General features: G+C 38.6%; 2 protein-coding genes across 2 annotated transcripts; one reads left to right on the forward strand and one right to left on the reverse strand.

Moving 5' to 3' along the window:
• Window positions 1-5,077: 5,077 nt before the first annotated feature.
• LOC139726900 (protein MIX23-like) lies at window positions 5,078-10,437 on the reverse strand. Its single transcript, XM_071637894.1, has 5 exons — window positions 10,390-10,437; window positions 8,683-8,808; window positions 6,699-6,845; window positions 6,008-6,067; window positions 5,078-5,359 (listed from the first exon to the last, which is right to left on the reverse strand). Exons 1-5 carry the CDS (start codon window positions 10,432-10,434, stop codon window positions 5,303-5,305), a joined length of 435 nt encoding a protein of 144 aa, XP_071493995.1. The 5' UTR covers window positions 10,435-10,437; the 3' UTR covers window positions 5,078-5,302.
• A 161-nt stretch (window positions 10,438-10,598) lies between these two features.
• On the forward strand, window positions 10,599-15,666 carry LOC139726901 (uncharacterized). Its single transcript, XM_071637895.1, has 3 exons — window positions 10,599-10,979; window positions 13,956-14,209; window positions 14,932-15,666. The coding sequence occupies exons 1-3, from the start codon at window positions 10,727-10,729 to the stop codon at window positions 15,049-15,051; spliced, it is 627 nt and encodes a 208-aa protein (XP_071493996.1). The 5' UTR covers window positions 10,599-10,726; the 3' UTR covers window positions 15,052-15,666.
• The last annotated feature ends 72 nt before the right edge of the window (window positions 15,667-15,738 follow it).

Raw genomic sequence — 15,738 nt, forward strand, 5'->3', positions numbered from 1 at the left:
AGATCTGCTTCACACGTTATCATTTGACCGCTGGAACTCTACAGAGTAGTCATATTTATGGGTTTTAGTCGACCAGTGGAATTAGGCGCTACCCACACTCTCTGTCTTTACGTTGTCTGGCATGTCCAGCATGTTTGCATGCATTCACCGTATACAAATCTGGCTCGGGCAGAAAGACACACAGATTGGTCGATTTTTGCCACCCAATTCCGATAGCAAAAACTGGTAATTTGAAGGGTTAACAGAAGGATGCAAAGCAGATTTTAAAAGGCCCTCGCGCTGTCGCACTTGGCTGGGCTCGCTTCGCTCGCCCCCATTCGCTCGCCCCCATTCGCTCACCACCATACAGGGAGAGGGCCTTGGCAAAATGCTACCTTTCATAGTGTTAGTGATTCATCTCCTTCCAATCTGCATCCAAATGTTCGCTGTCATTTTTATTTTTGTCTATCTAGCTGTTATTTTGTGTGTGTGTGTGTGTGTGTGTGTGTGTGTGTGTGTGTGTGTTTTGGGGGAGGGGTGGTTCAATGTAGGGCATTTGCAACCCAAAGGCAAGTGAAGTCTGTTTTATGCATCATACAAATGTAATTGAAAATTACAGCTGTATATCATTTTTGCATCTTGATCATCACATGGTTTCCTTTTCCAGTTTACATTAGTGTTGAATAACATGTTAGAGCTTCTGTATCTAGATATGTGATGAGCATTGTGCAATCATTGATATTTTTGTATGTTGATTTGTATAATGTATTTTGCATTGTGTGCATGATATTCTTGTGCAATAGTCAGTATAATATATCTGTAGGTAATGTATGGAGAAGTCTTTATGGAATGTGGCTCCCCTGACTGTAGATTGACTAGTTTTCTCCTTCAGCTTCTATTCACTGCACCTGGACTCTTGTCAGGCATTGGCTGTGTTTTGCCTTATTATTTTACATGCTGAAATTACAAAGAGGACAAGAAAATGGTAATATGTACAATGCTCACCTGTTAATCGGGAACCGCTTTAGTGAGAACCCCCACTTAAGTGCAACAAAACTTGATGCTTGATGTAACAGATTTTTCATGTGTTATTTCCACCGCTTAATTGGAACCATAAACCGCTTTATCAGGAGATATTCTGGCTGAAACACTTCCATTGTCCGTCATTAATGTCTAAAAATAATAAGTAAATCCTTTGAAATCTGTAATCGCAGGGATTTCATTTCCTTACCAGAAGGGTTATTTTCAGCCTACTGTAAAACATGATATTTCTGCGAATTGGAGCCAACGGCCTTTTTCGCAGCATGAAATTTTCGCGAGTTGCCTCTAACATTCAATGCGTATAGTGTAGACAAGAACTTTCATGTGCATTTTAATTTCGCGAATCTTAGCTCTCGCGAAATTCGCAAAATTAAAATGCACGCGAACATTCCTCGTGTGACAGTATTTCCTAACCAATTCCAGATAGATTGTGCCGATTGCACAGTCTAAATATTTGCTGTTATGTCGTAGGACATAGTGCAGGCAGTTGTATGGAGCGCTGTTGGCTTCTACTCATGCACTTACCACCCCTTCAGTGTTTAACATTTGTGCCCACTGCCAATTTTCTTGTCCCCAAAAATGTATTTCACCATGCCAACTAAGTTCTGTGTAAGTGGTGAAATAAATAAATTCCAATACACCTGTACGTTCTCAACCCTCAGTCTTGTGAAACTGAAACAACACTTGCTGAGAAAAAGAAAATGTGCATGCTGAAACATAGGCCTACAGGTACATTGTACATGTGGATTGTCTAAATACCATCATGACTTTCACATGTTAACTACCAAATGTTAACTCAATCATCAAAACTGTAATCAAAAGGCAATTTCCTGGTCTGGAACTGATTTACATACATACATGTCTTCCTTGATTCAATTATGGCAGAAAATGTCAATATTGTATGTGCAATACTTCATGCACAAGATTTTGTTCTGGTGTATGTTTCTTGTCAGTCATGTCTCTCTCCACTATAGAAGACTGTTGTTAATATGATCACATGGGAGTATCGGTTACCTCACACTATTCCTCAATCGAATGAATCAACATTATTCTCAATACTATAAATATTTTTGAATTCTCCCTTCTGTCCCACCATGTCTTGGTCGAAAACTAACAGAGTGCACTTTGTGGTCGTACATTGATGTTTTAACTACATGTATCTGCATTGTGTATTGAATCAAGGATATTATTTCTTGTGCATGCCATCCTTTTTAGTACAATGTACTCTTAGTCAAGTTTGTAAAATATGTACAGTACAACTGTCAAATATATATTTTCACACAGTCACTCATTCTTTTCCCAATTTCAATAAATTTTATTCTTTGAAATTGATGTACATTGTATGAGGAACAGTGATTTCCTGCTTGAACATTCAAGATCTGATTCCACATCTCGCCATTGAATGTTGACGAACGTCGTGTATGTAATTTCAAATCACAGACACGAGAACGAGTATTTGCCAAATGACATATTTTTGTATGAATGACTAAATGTCATAAAATTGTAAGGAAACAAAAACAGCAGTTCACCTCACTCTCTGCAATTTCTCTACAATCTCCTCAAAGAATACTGATTATTATTGAAGTAGGAGAATATCTCTGTATAAAATTTGCAGCACAGATTATCACTGTCAAATGCAAAATTTAAACGCAATAAAACCTAACCATTAACCCATCAACCACATGTACAGGAACTCGGTGGTTCTTGTACAAAGGCAATGAGCATTTCTGATACTCACAGGGAGAGGGTTAAAACATGCACTGCAGTATTATAAAATACAGAGACTCTCATACATTATTGTACCGGTATAAAAAAGTATTTCAATACATAATGATGGCTGGTTTCACACAATTGGACTGAAGATGTCCAAGATTGCTTTCTTCACATTAACTCGATAAGTAAAACAAAGGAATACAAGTACATTAAAAGTTCAGTCCAAAATGCTAGGACTTTTTCTCCATTAACATGAGGCAGTGTATTCCTTGATTGTAGTACAATTTCTTTGTGTGTGTGTGTGTGTGTGTGTGTGTAACATGTAAAACATTGTTTTTATTAATGTACTCCTGCAAATGCAACATGTTGGTCATGACATGACACACTTCTTGTCTTTCATCATCCTATGTTTATCGTCACCTGGCATACTAAATAGCCATGATCTACTATAGATGGAGAAGACCTGTACCTTAATGTTACTTACACTACAATGTATAGATTTGCTTGGGCAATTTTGCACTACACATACAGTCAACTCCAAGCGGAATTTCTGCACGAAATGAATAAAATCGTCAACCCAAAGCATAAAAACTATGTTGTAATTACACATTATAAACTGAATATCACTCAATTTTAAAGCATCCAAAATATTGGGAAGACACAATTTCTCTTCAATGCCGGCATCCACACAGACCAGGTTAAACTTCTATCTCCATGAAATATCAATGTTCATCTTCATAATGGCTGACACTTCCTTTGACCACACTCCTTTCAGGACATATCAGTTAATCACAAATCAATCCAGAGTACCCGATACACACAAAATCTCAAATGTGACAGACGCAGAGTCCAACAAGAAATGGAGGAGCCTTATCCCATGGTGCAACTAATGGCTGCCATTCATTTGTGCAATGTATTACACTCTCTTGGTCCTGATATTGTAATGATTAACATTGACTTTCAATGGAGTATACTCTACCTCGAATGGTTACACACTGTATCAAATGATATTGACAGAGACTCCAACCCCAAGCACTTTTTGATCTGGAGATTCTCCCGCCTAAAACCCCTAGCAAACGGTAGACTCGAACTTGATGTGCGCGAAGCGCGAAATATCTTGTGGCGGGGTCCAGCTCTAGGGTTCTAGATGCTATTTCATGTTATCTAAGGCTTATTTTTCAACATACGATGACACTAAGTAAGAAATCATTTCAAGCGGGAGAACAGAAGATTTTGCAAAAATGGGCTTTCGGCGGGAGATCTCCCGTCGAAAGCGGGCGAGTTGGAGTCTCTGTATTGAAACGCAACTCAATTCTGTTAAATGGAGGGACCTACATCAAGTCAAGTATTCCAGTGACACAGAATCTCTTCAGAGCTAGAAGGTTGTGAATTCAACTCAAAACAACTGGCCTAACTCCTCTGTTTTTATGAAGCTAATTCGAAGCCATTTTTGTCCTTCCATGAAGTTAGGAAAATAAGCAGAATTTGTGTGCAGATACTGACCATTTTCACACTCACAATCAGCTGACACACTCCTGTTTTCCAGCAGGGAGAAGTAATATGTTGTATGTGGTAAAGAAAAATATCAAGGATGCAGGATCAACCATGTTTGCCTTTAATTCTCGCAGCTCTTGTTTTGCAGATTGCCTTGTACAGTGATTGCTACAATGCAAATTGTGCTGAATCATGCACAACTCCAACAGAGCGCTGCTCTCCAATGCTCTGCCTACATTATGCAAATCAAACCGACTCCAGGGTTTCAGAGATGATAATTGATAGCTCTTGTTATCACAGTCACAGATGTTAAGGCACACTTGTGACTCACAAAATACTCCACCTCAGATTCAGAAATAATACCAGCATGAAAGTGGATATTTTTGCATGAGTAATTTCTTCGCACTTGGCAGGGTAAACTTGGCAGAGTAAGATGAATTTCGCTCTTTTTGCAATTCTGCTGAATCAAGACATTAATTACTGAAACATATGGCAAGCAAATATATTTGCATGCTTTTATTTTCGTGCTAGTTTCTGGTTGCACAAAATATGCTATATGTTGTCACCGTGAAAATGTCCACTTTCACAGTAATCAAATTTGGTCTGCTGAGCTATTTGCTTTGGTCATTACTAAGTATACTGTTTAGCGAACAGAAACCACCAACTTATTTTCTTCCACAAAAATATGCCTGATTTTAGAACTTTATGTTGTTGCAAAATTACACCATCTTCCATGTAAATAAGAGGAGCTTTGCTTGTCAGAAGAGTATAGACTACAGTAAGTCATGTATATTCTTCCTTTGTCATGAAAATGCACAAAATACACAGGACCTAACAAGTATCACTCTGAATCTCAAAGAACAAGTACATGTATGGTTTGGCGCGCTGGATCATCATTTTTTACTGTTGCCACAAAAAGAAAAAGAAATACGAAAGAAAAATAGAATGAAAAATGGTCAGGCAAATATTTTCACATTGGAAACAAATATTCAGTAACAATGGACAATTTCTGACGTGAAACTTGCTCCTGACCGGTCGCTCATTCTCGGTCCCCTTGGAAGTGCGTGCATTTTTGTCATGAGGTGTCTGTTTTCGGTGGTATATAATGGTTTCTACATCTTTCGTGGAATACCTGGACAGGAGACAGCAAAGGAAACATATTGAGATATTCACAAGGTGTTGTGTTTGAACAAGATTGTTAGAATTTAGGCAATATTTTACCACACTCACACTTGTCAAAAGACACTTCAGCTCTGAATGTTCAAACCCGTTGAAGACAAGTCCCGAGTATACTCGGGCAGGTGCCTATGGGAAATGCGTGTTGTAGCAAAATCAGCCTGTCCTTAATGGGTTAATCTACTTTTTACAAAGTCACACTCTTGAAGGACAGTGAAATACAAAAATATGGAGAAAAATAAAAACAGAGCTGAACAAATGTATTGACCATTTATCTTATTTTGGGTATTCCATTATAAATGCCAATGTGCATAGATACAGGACATTTTTTATTTCTTATTTTTTTATATTCACAAGTATCATTTCCATATACATCAGGAAGATAACACTTATTAGTTTATCATGAGGTAGGGAAGGTTGGTTAAAAAAGCAAACATACAACAATCTCTATGCTCTAGTATACTCCTGTAGTTTTTAAAGCACATGAGTCATTCTGTTTCAAGAATTTTTTTGAGGCTGAATTCTGAAAATCAAGAAAGGAAATCAATGTAAAATGTGAGAGCATAATTCACAGAGTCATGTAAGCATAATATTTTGGGTTTACCTTTAGGGATCTATCTTTCACAACCTCCTCTATATTCATCTCTGATTGCATGAGCCTCAACTGCAGAGAGAGAGAGAGAGAGAGATAAATAGATCAATAGACAGCTGGATGAACAGATACACGGAGAGGGGATGTACACAAGAATATGAATGAGCTCTATTTTCACTCATAATATACAAAAAAATTGTCATATCATGTGATGTGCTACTGATGTCCTACATATTGTAAACTCAAACATGGTGTAGAATAAACATTTTCATATCACATGTTGCACCATTGATTCACTGCGGATGGATTTAAATATAGTATGTGTGAATTCTACTGTGTAATTCAAAAGGATTTTCTGTAGTCTCTTTGGATTTGACTCAGTTGGCGTTGGCTGCATGGAAAATGAATGATTCACACATTTTACCTACAATAATACTAGTCTGGTAAATGGTCTGTATTACAACAGCAAATTCACTGTAATATGCTACAGGATTAGTGAGTGAAGAAAAGTACAAATAACAAAGCAATGACAATATACCTAATATGAAAACAGTCAATGACATAAAATAATTTTACATTATACATGCAGTATTCAAATATCCTAATTTTTACGCTACTTTCACATTGCAAGAAAAACACAAAAATTTCCACTTTGTGAAAATTTCCTCGTGTACAGTAACAAAATGTTGGGAATAAGTTCTACCGTTGACTGCTCCTTTCGTAAGTCTTTCATGACTTTGAGGTCGTCTGGGTTGGCATCTCTCTGCTGTTTGAGGGTGCTCACTGATGCCGACACTTCAGCTATGCAGCGCTTGATTGTCCCTTCCCTGTATGCATATGCAGCTGAAAGCTAAACAAAACAAAAACAAGAAGAACAGATCGACTAAAAAGCCATGCCAGTTTACAATGAACATTGCAAGTCCAAGTTAGCTCTTGAAAAGGCAAGTTTTTGGAAAACTAATGGATGAGAGCCTGACGCCAAATTCTCTATGGGGAAAAGTCATGAGGCACACTCCTCATTAACAGGCATCCAAGACCTGTAAAGAACATTCTTTAAAACAAATCTTACACACACAATATCTCCATAAATAAGATAATGAAGAGTTACATACTTGCACAGAAAAGTCACAGTGATGTATAGTGTCATATTTGGTTAAATAGCTAAACTGAGAGCATGGGACTTCTCAAATTAGACTGTGTAGGTACATGTATTATATCAGATGACCAGTTTCTGTGTATAAACAGACTCCATTACTATTTAATTCACCATATTTCTCCTTCTGAAGAAATCACAGCTGAAGAGACTGCAAACAAGGAATAGGTTACATTACAGATATATCTATCAATAATATTCATCTTCTGTAACATTTTCCCAGTAAAAATATTTGCATAAATCCAGCCTGAAAAAGTAATTGTCCTTCCTGGCTGTACCTGACCCTGGCAATTCCGTCCTTGGACTACAATGTGTTTTTACTCTGCTTGGTGTTTATCAGTTAGGGAAAGAGTTCCTCATGCCCCCCCCCCCCCCTCTCCTTAATTTTGCCATCCCACTCTGCACTACACATCTTACCCTTGTTAGCTGATGCATGGATGCATTATATACATTTGGCAAGTGGTGATGTATTCTAGTAAGGGGAAACTCGGTATAACGAACACTGCTATAACGAGATATCGGTTATAACGAGGACATTTTCCCGGTCCCAAATTTCCTTCCACACAAGTCTATGTAAAATGCTACTCTTATAGCGAGATCGGCTATAACGAAATAACTGCTATAACGAGATAAATTTTGTGACTTCCACACAAAGAAAAACATAGCCAATCAAACCTGCTATAGCGAGGTAAAGCAAAATGCCTTCGGTAAAGCTTTACTTCGCCTGTGCTACTGTATATCATCTTCCGAGATTGTAAAGCTTGATGCGCCAAAAACTGTCTTGCACACACTTAATCATTTTCTTCAGTGCACACCAGCTAGCACTGCATGGTGTACGTGTGTGTGTGTGTGCCCGCACACTGATACATGCAGAAAATGTGGTGGGACGGCCATATACATGACATCATCATGACGTTTAGCAGGTGTGAGGCAATCTGATGCTGTGATTGGCTTTCTACGTAGGGAATTCCCCATCTTCACACACACGCAGTCATAATGTACATACAGAATGTGTCACATACACACACAGCATTATATTCAGACCACATTCAAGCTTTCCATACAACACACACCCATGCTATACACATACCAATACACAGACGCTCTTGATACAATCGCAAGTTATATAAATTTACAAATTCAAACATCTACAATTAATAAGAAACACATTCTTGATATTGGATTTCCTTGGCGAAAAACATCTTCTTACCCATGAAGGTGAGTAATTCCCTCACACACAATATAAAGTTATCAGTATTGATTGAAATATGATGGGTAGTCCCACATGTGCAAATTGATGTCTTTATGTTATGCCTTCTTCTATGCCTACTGATATAACGAGATATCGGCTATAACGAGGAAAATTACTCGGTCCCGACCATCTCGTTATATCGAGTTTCCACTGTATATGTGCATAAGCTATAAAGACAAGAGTGTGGTAATGTAGAGTGGCATGGGAAAATCAGTGTGGGGGAGGGGAACAAAAACAACACTTTGTCTTCCCTCAGTTACAAGTTGTAGTCAGACTTGTTACCTGGTTGTACAATCCTTTGCATGTTTGTGTAGCGTCAACCTGTCCCTTGAAGGATGTTGTTGGTACTGTGGTGTTCAGGGCATAGATGATCTTGTCATCTATTGTTCTCATTTCCTTCAGTGCTTCCTGAAATAGAATAAACAAATCTTTCATTGTTTTTGTCATAGTCATAATGATACACTCTATGCAAATTGATTTTTTTTTTCTATTAATCATCAGGCAGCAGTTCAAGAGAAAACACTATAGTAAAAAAAAAAAGAGCACCGGTACTTTTATATGCCTTGGCATAAAATCAAATTTTAATTACACCGAGACTATACTCTAGCTGCAAGTGAACTGTTCTACTTCTAGCTCTACAAATCAAATTCAGGTGGGCTCAACTGCACTAAGCCAAACAACACAGGTGATGATGACATGTCTAGTGTATGTGTAGACCACTCACTAGTTGGAAAGATATAATTGGTTTATGGATAATATATGTCATGGGCTGGCTCATGCCATAAACCATGGCTCATACAGCACCTGGTTGGGCGCGGAATAAGGATGAACCTGGACAAGAAAACTATCTGCCCAGAGGAGTTTTTCTGCTGGGAGGTTGTACAATAAGAGATATATCGGTTTCTACCTTGGTAGAAGAGCTTTTCTATTTTTGCTTGCTTGTTTGTTTTTTTACTTTTATGGCCCTCCTCTGCCTCCATCCTAGGATGATCAGGGGATTCCGAGATGGTGAAGCCAGATAGTAGTCTCCATGGAACATATCCCCGATGATAAGATAAAGAAAAAACAGCACCAAGGTTCGACCTCCCATGCCAACATAAACCACACGCAAAGACATACACCAATACGTAGGTTTTACATGTAGCCGGCGCGGCGGTCAAACTTTGGACAGCGTTATGGTCAAATCATGGCATGGGCGGCTTACGTACTTGACCAATCTTTTGGCTTGGCCCATTCGGTCAAGAGATATCCAGTAAAGTGATCGTAATAAAATTGAAAGGCCACAACTTTTTTTATTACTTATCAGGATCTCTTTGCTTTTCCTTGTTTTTAAATTTAGATCTCAGTCACTTCAAATCCGATTTTCATCAAATAAACTTTTCTCCCTGCCCTGTCCCTAGAATTGTATGCTCGTGCTCTTTGGAATTTGTATAGAGTTTTAAGCATTTCATAAATTAGATAGAGTAGTTTCTACATAGTTTTCTGGATCTAATATTACAGTAGAGTTTTAGACGTATAAAAATCATTTAAAATAGACTCCATCTCGCTCGCAAAACGTTGTAATACAACTGATAGCAAGCGCCAAGCTGAACCCGAATCCTCACCTCAACTTAACGAGTAGTACAGTAGTACGTAGTAGCATGCAGTACTGTGCAAACGGTTTAGAAGCATGATCACTGCACGTTTGTTCACAGTCGTGACCTTAGCTACTCAAAGTCCTACACACTCATTAAATTTCACTTGTCCCAGCCATCGCCATGGCCATGAACACTGATACACAATGTATAATGAACATTGAGCCAAGCAACGTGAAACTCAATACATGGGACTGAAGTAATATGTTTTTCATAACACCCGAGTCCTGGGATTCTACCTTGCAGGTTTGACAGCTAAGGTGCAGGTGAGATCATAGAAATGGTCATAAATAATGACAGAGTATCTAAAATTGAGCAAGATCCCGAATACACTGGAAAATTCAAAGCTTCTCACCTGAAATTGTGCGAAGTCTTCGCACGACACGTGAGGAAACTCCATTTCGGTACGGTTAGCGCCTACGTTAATGAACGCACGTAAACACGACACCAGCGCACGACGACCTGCATGCCTGCACCCCAGGCCTAGGTGACCTCGGTGCGCTCGCTGCATGCTCGCTCGTCCTGATTATCCTGGCGTTGATCTCTACTGTTGGCAGTGTTTTCGATCGCGATTGTAGTCAGGTGACTAGACTGATTGTCTACTTTTAACTGTCATATTCTGTTTCCAAGGAGCGTCCGAAAGAAATTCCGTCATCATTATTTCCAGCCTTGTTTTTCGGAAAATCTAAAAAATGGGCGATGTTTCGCACGTAGTCAAGGGCGAAGCAAGCGAATCAGAGTCTGACGAGGATCTAGCGCTAGAGGCAGCCGCAGAACTTGTAGCGGGGCAACGGCAGTTATCCATCGGGGCGGAGCTCCGACAGATGGGTGTGGTGGTGCAGGGTGAGGCCTCGGAGACAGACAGTGAGGGTGACCACGAAGAAACTCGAGCTAGAGCGGAGCAGTATCACTTTCCCACCCAGTCTAACATTCCTCCCTTGAAAGGTAATATAATGTTTATTTAATGTAAAACAAAAACGTAGTCAAGCACGACCTTTTCTTGCTTTAAATTTTATGTGGAAGAGCTAGCTATAGTATTTCACACTACGAAATATGAAATTAATTGGGTCAAAACTAAATTGTATTCAAAACTCGAGTTGACTCTGAAAGGGAAATGACCTTATTTCTGGGCATCAAAATGTGTGACATGCACTAAGTCCATACAGGAGAATACAGAGCGATTCAAGCGTGCTTATTTTAAAGGAATCTTTACACGTAAATTTTATATATCTTCTACTAACTCCGGCGCGGGGCGCTGTAACCTACGTGTTGGGGGTCGCTGCTGCGGTTAATCTTCTACCTGATGTCGATGAGCATATACAGTTGAACCTCTCTTATCCGGCCTCCCTTTATCCGGATCTCTCTATTATACGGACGCAATCTCGCCGTGATTTTTTTTAAATAATTACGGGAGGAAAGGGGGATTCCCAACTCCTTGAGAACTCCTACACAAACACACATGAATTACATATTACTTCCAACATACATACATTACATCAAATTTCCTTCCAAATTCTTGCAAACACGAAGCTCTATTTTGGGGTCTGTTACTGAGTGTAACAATGAAAAAGTTGCAGTATACACATTTATACTACATGTGGTACTACAGTACAATGGGCTACATCAGTACATGTGTATGTATATGTACAAAAGCATTGAGTCTCCCGTATCCGGCCAAATCCCTTATCCGGATGAGCCCCAGTCCCGACTTGTCCGGATACGAGAGGTTCAACTGTATGTGTAATTGAGTTGATACCTACCTATGGATACCTATGGAAGATTCTGAATGCAGGCTGAGCCTCTGTATTCAGATCCAGGTTTAGTCCTTAAGATGAGCTGGGTCATGACCAGGTGGCGTGGCGTCGGAACTTAAATTTTATGGGTTCATTGTCCCAGAATTTATCCAAACCAACTTCAAAACTGAAGACACTGGGTGCATCTATTAAATTCTTGGTAAACTACTCCATGGTTTCCTGATAAGCATGTAAAATGAATTTCTTCTTGTAGTCATATGTGATCGAAAAATATATAAGTTTTTACTATGTCCTCTTGTGCATTTTTTTATTAAACCCAAATCAGGCACTACTTCCTGATCATATTTATGAAATAATTTAAAAGCTTCAATCATGTCACCTCTCGCCCTGCAGTATGCTAGAGTTGAAAGTCCAAGGTGCCTCAATCTCTGTTCATAAGATAAAGATCTTATTTCACGTACTAATTTTGTGGCCCTCCGTTGGACATTTTCTAAAGCTAATATATGTTTTTTCAATTAAAGGACAAGTTCACCTTCATAAACATAAGGATTGAGAAAATGCAACAATAGTAGTTGAACACATCAGTGAAAGTTTGAGGAAAATTGGACAATCGATGCAAAAGTTATGAATTTTTTTAATTTTTGTGTTGGAACCGCTGGATGAGGAGACTACTACAGCTTGTGAGTCATATGCGTACAACAGTATAAAGAAAATATAAAAGAAAATTCAACATATTTTCACTTTTTTCGCATAATAAAAGAGCAATTGACTTGCCTCTTTCTAAAGGCAGGGGGAATAATATTACCCATAACATTTGTCAGTAACGAGTCAGGGGAATGTGTACTTTTTTCAAAAGATGGAATTTTGTGAAATTCTCTTTATATTTTCCTTATATTGTTGTACGCATGTGACATCTAAGTTATTCATACACTGCAGTAGTCTTCTCATCCAGTGGGTACTGCACAAAAACTTCAAAAATTCATAACTTTTGAACGGATTGTCTGATTTTCCTCAAACTTTCAATGATGTGTGCTACTAATGTTGCTACATTCTCTCAATCCTTATGTTTATGAAGGTGAACTTGTCCTTTAAGGACTCCATACCGCATGGGCGTAATCTAAATGAGGTCTTACCAAAGCTTTATATATCAAACAATAATAAAATTATCTTTATTTAGATAAACATTTGTGCGTCTTATTAAATTCATAACTTTATTGGCTTTGTTTATTTGTTCCTGAAAATGTTGTTCAAACTTAAGTTTATAATCAACCGTGACTACTAGGTCCTTGCATGAATCTACGTGTGAAAGGTGATGTACAGTATTTCCAATATTCATAGTGTAATCATACAAGTTGTCTTGGTTGCCAACCGTAAGAACACAACATTTTTGGGGGTGAAACCTACAACAAGTAAGAAGCCACTTGTTCGACCAAGAAATAAGACAATCAAGATCTTTTTGCAGAAACACAGCATCTCTATTGGAAGTAACATGTTTTAGAATTTTTGTGTCGTCAGTACTCTGTATTACCGTATCTTTGAGGAGGTTTTGTGTTTGTCAGCATTGGTTGGTTTGTTGGTTTGTTTGTCTGTCTGTTTGCAAAATAACAAAAAAAAATGCAAATGGATTTGGATTAAAATTACAGGACAAGTGGCTATAATCACAAGGAACAGATAAGTAAAATTTTTGTAGTGATCCTGATAAACCTCTGTTTCCAGGATAGGTCTACTCTCCTTTATTTTCTTCTTTCTTTACTGTGTATACAGTCAACCCAACTGCTCCCACAGTATAACTGTGTACAAGGAGCGCCCCGGGGTTGCAGTCAACCTTGCCCAGGTCAAATGTATTTATGGACTGAAGAAATAGCTTTGACTTAAAATTCGACTTATGAGGGATAAAAATCAATAGAATATAAAGAGAAGAAGACTTGGAAAGACCTTCGACTTAGGCAATTATGCAACCTATACGAGGTCGGTAGAAGCAAGTTTAATTGTATTAACCCCGGGGCGCTCCTTGTACACAGTTATACTGTCGCGTTGGGGCTGGTCGCAGTTAATTGTATATAAATATAACTATTTAAATTGTATAACTTCAGTCAAGCAAACTGTGAGTCAGAATCAGGAATGTCGCTCTGATCTTGACCTGTTCACTTCTCCTTCGAAACTCCAGTTGACCGTGGCTCAAGATCACCGTCCATCGGTAGTCAGTCCTCCATCAAATCCTCTTCCTCGGCCTCCCAGCTGGCCAAGGTCAGTCCGCTGGATCCGCCCAAGTACGACACCCTGCTCCACCGCAAGCTGCGTGAGCGGAACATCAGTCTACAGGCCAACGTCCATGAGGCAGTGGCCCAGGCCATCCAGGCTGGACATAAGGACCTTAGTGGTACCAACCAGATGCTGACCAAAGCACAGATGGTCATTCAGGTCAGTCAAGTGGTCAAAAGTAGGGAACAAGACCCAGTTGGTTATATACACTAATTGAGATGTTGGAAAGTAACATGCAGTAAATAGGCTTTATGGTACATACATGCATGTGAGACAAAAAGACTAACTAGCTTACTAGTACCATTTTTGTAATGGCATTGATTTTAGTTTTCTCTCTCTCTCTTGGGGGGGGGGGGGAGGTTACACTCTCGCATAAAATTTGGTTTGTTTTCTGTTAGCTGACATTTGTTAGTTACCATAATGCATCTCAATGAGGTCTTGGTTACTTTGCTTCTTGCTTTGTAGAATGTTATGTTCATTGTATGTGTGGTTTATACCATTTTATGATTGATGTGGATGAGCCATATGAATGGCTATTATAGATATGAGTAACGAAACATTCTCATTCTATTACACCAAAAAAGGAGCAAAAGAATCAAATGTTCATATTTGTTGAATGTGTTATGTAGGCCTGCAGTGTGATGCCCAATAATTTCATCGTAGACAGGCACTTTGCATGTTTTTAAATATCACACCAGCCTATGACAATCCACATAACTTTATATGTATTTAAATTATACACTTTGCAAATGATATGTACTTATGTTTTGGTGCATTCATGTCCTGAGCATTTTAACATAATTTGTGCTGCATCTTCTGTAAGTCTCTTTCTCTACCCCCTCCCCCTCTCTCTCTCTGTCTTGTCCTTGTTGCTTATGCAGGATGTATGTTACAGCATGCGACATTTTTCTGATGACATCAAGAACATTAACAACAAGCTGGACATCATCGCCACGAGTGGCTACTTGCCGGACATATCATTCCCTTCCAATGGTTCCTGAACACTTTGAAGCTAGCAACAGCCCCAGCGGTAGCTTCTGCCAGTTACAAATGTGGCTTTTCTTGACACAAAGACAGAACATTGGCGACACAAAATATTGACAGTGTGCCTGGCAATATTGAACACTGGTGAAACTTTGTAATGATTACCAACAGATAATTGGGCATGTGGTGCTATTAATCATTTTTTTTTTTTTTGGAACTTTAATTTTGGTCTCAAAGTCATTTTCTTGTGTACAATTTATGTGTACATGTTGATGTCTTCTTTGATATAAACATGTAGATTGTGAGAGAAAGAGAATGAATGTATTTCAGGTGTTCTAGTTATCTTTGTGCAACCTGATCAGTGGTCATAGTTTGGGAAAAATTCTGTAGCAAGTGATGACTTGCTGTAATCACTGAATACATTTGATTGGTCTAGGTAATGTAAAAATGGACAAAGATCAAATATCATTCGTGCCATACCCGACACTGGTCAGTTAGTCAGTGAGTAAGGTGTGTGAAAAGAAAAGAAAAAACCAACAACAAATCTCTAGTTGGCACAGAGCTGAAGGGACCGATGTATTCAATATATGAAGAGTTTGTTCACAAAAACCGATAAGTCCATATTTGCCAAATTCAGAAAAATAAAGAGAATGATAAGAAAATTTTTGTTTCTTTTGACCATAACTTCAAAAACGTACCTTTAT

This window comes from Diadema antillarum, unplaced genomic scaffold, assembly GCF_040938485.1.
Source record: "Diadema antillarum isolate AM-2024a unplaced genomic scaffold, OU_Dant_1.0 seq00000103_RagTag, whole genome shotgun sequence".
Lineage (NCBI taxonomy): Eukaryota > Metazoa > Echinodermata > Echinoidea > Diadematoida > Diadematidae > Diadema > Diadema antillarum.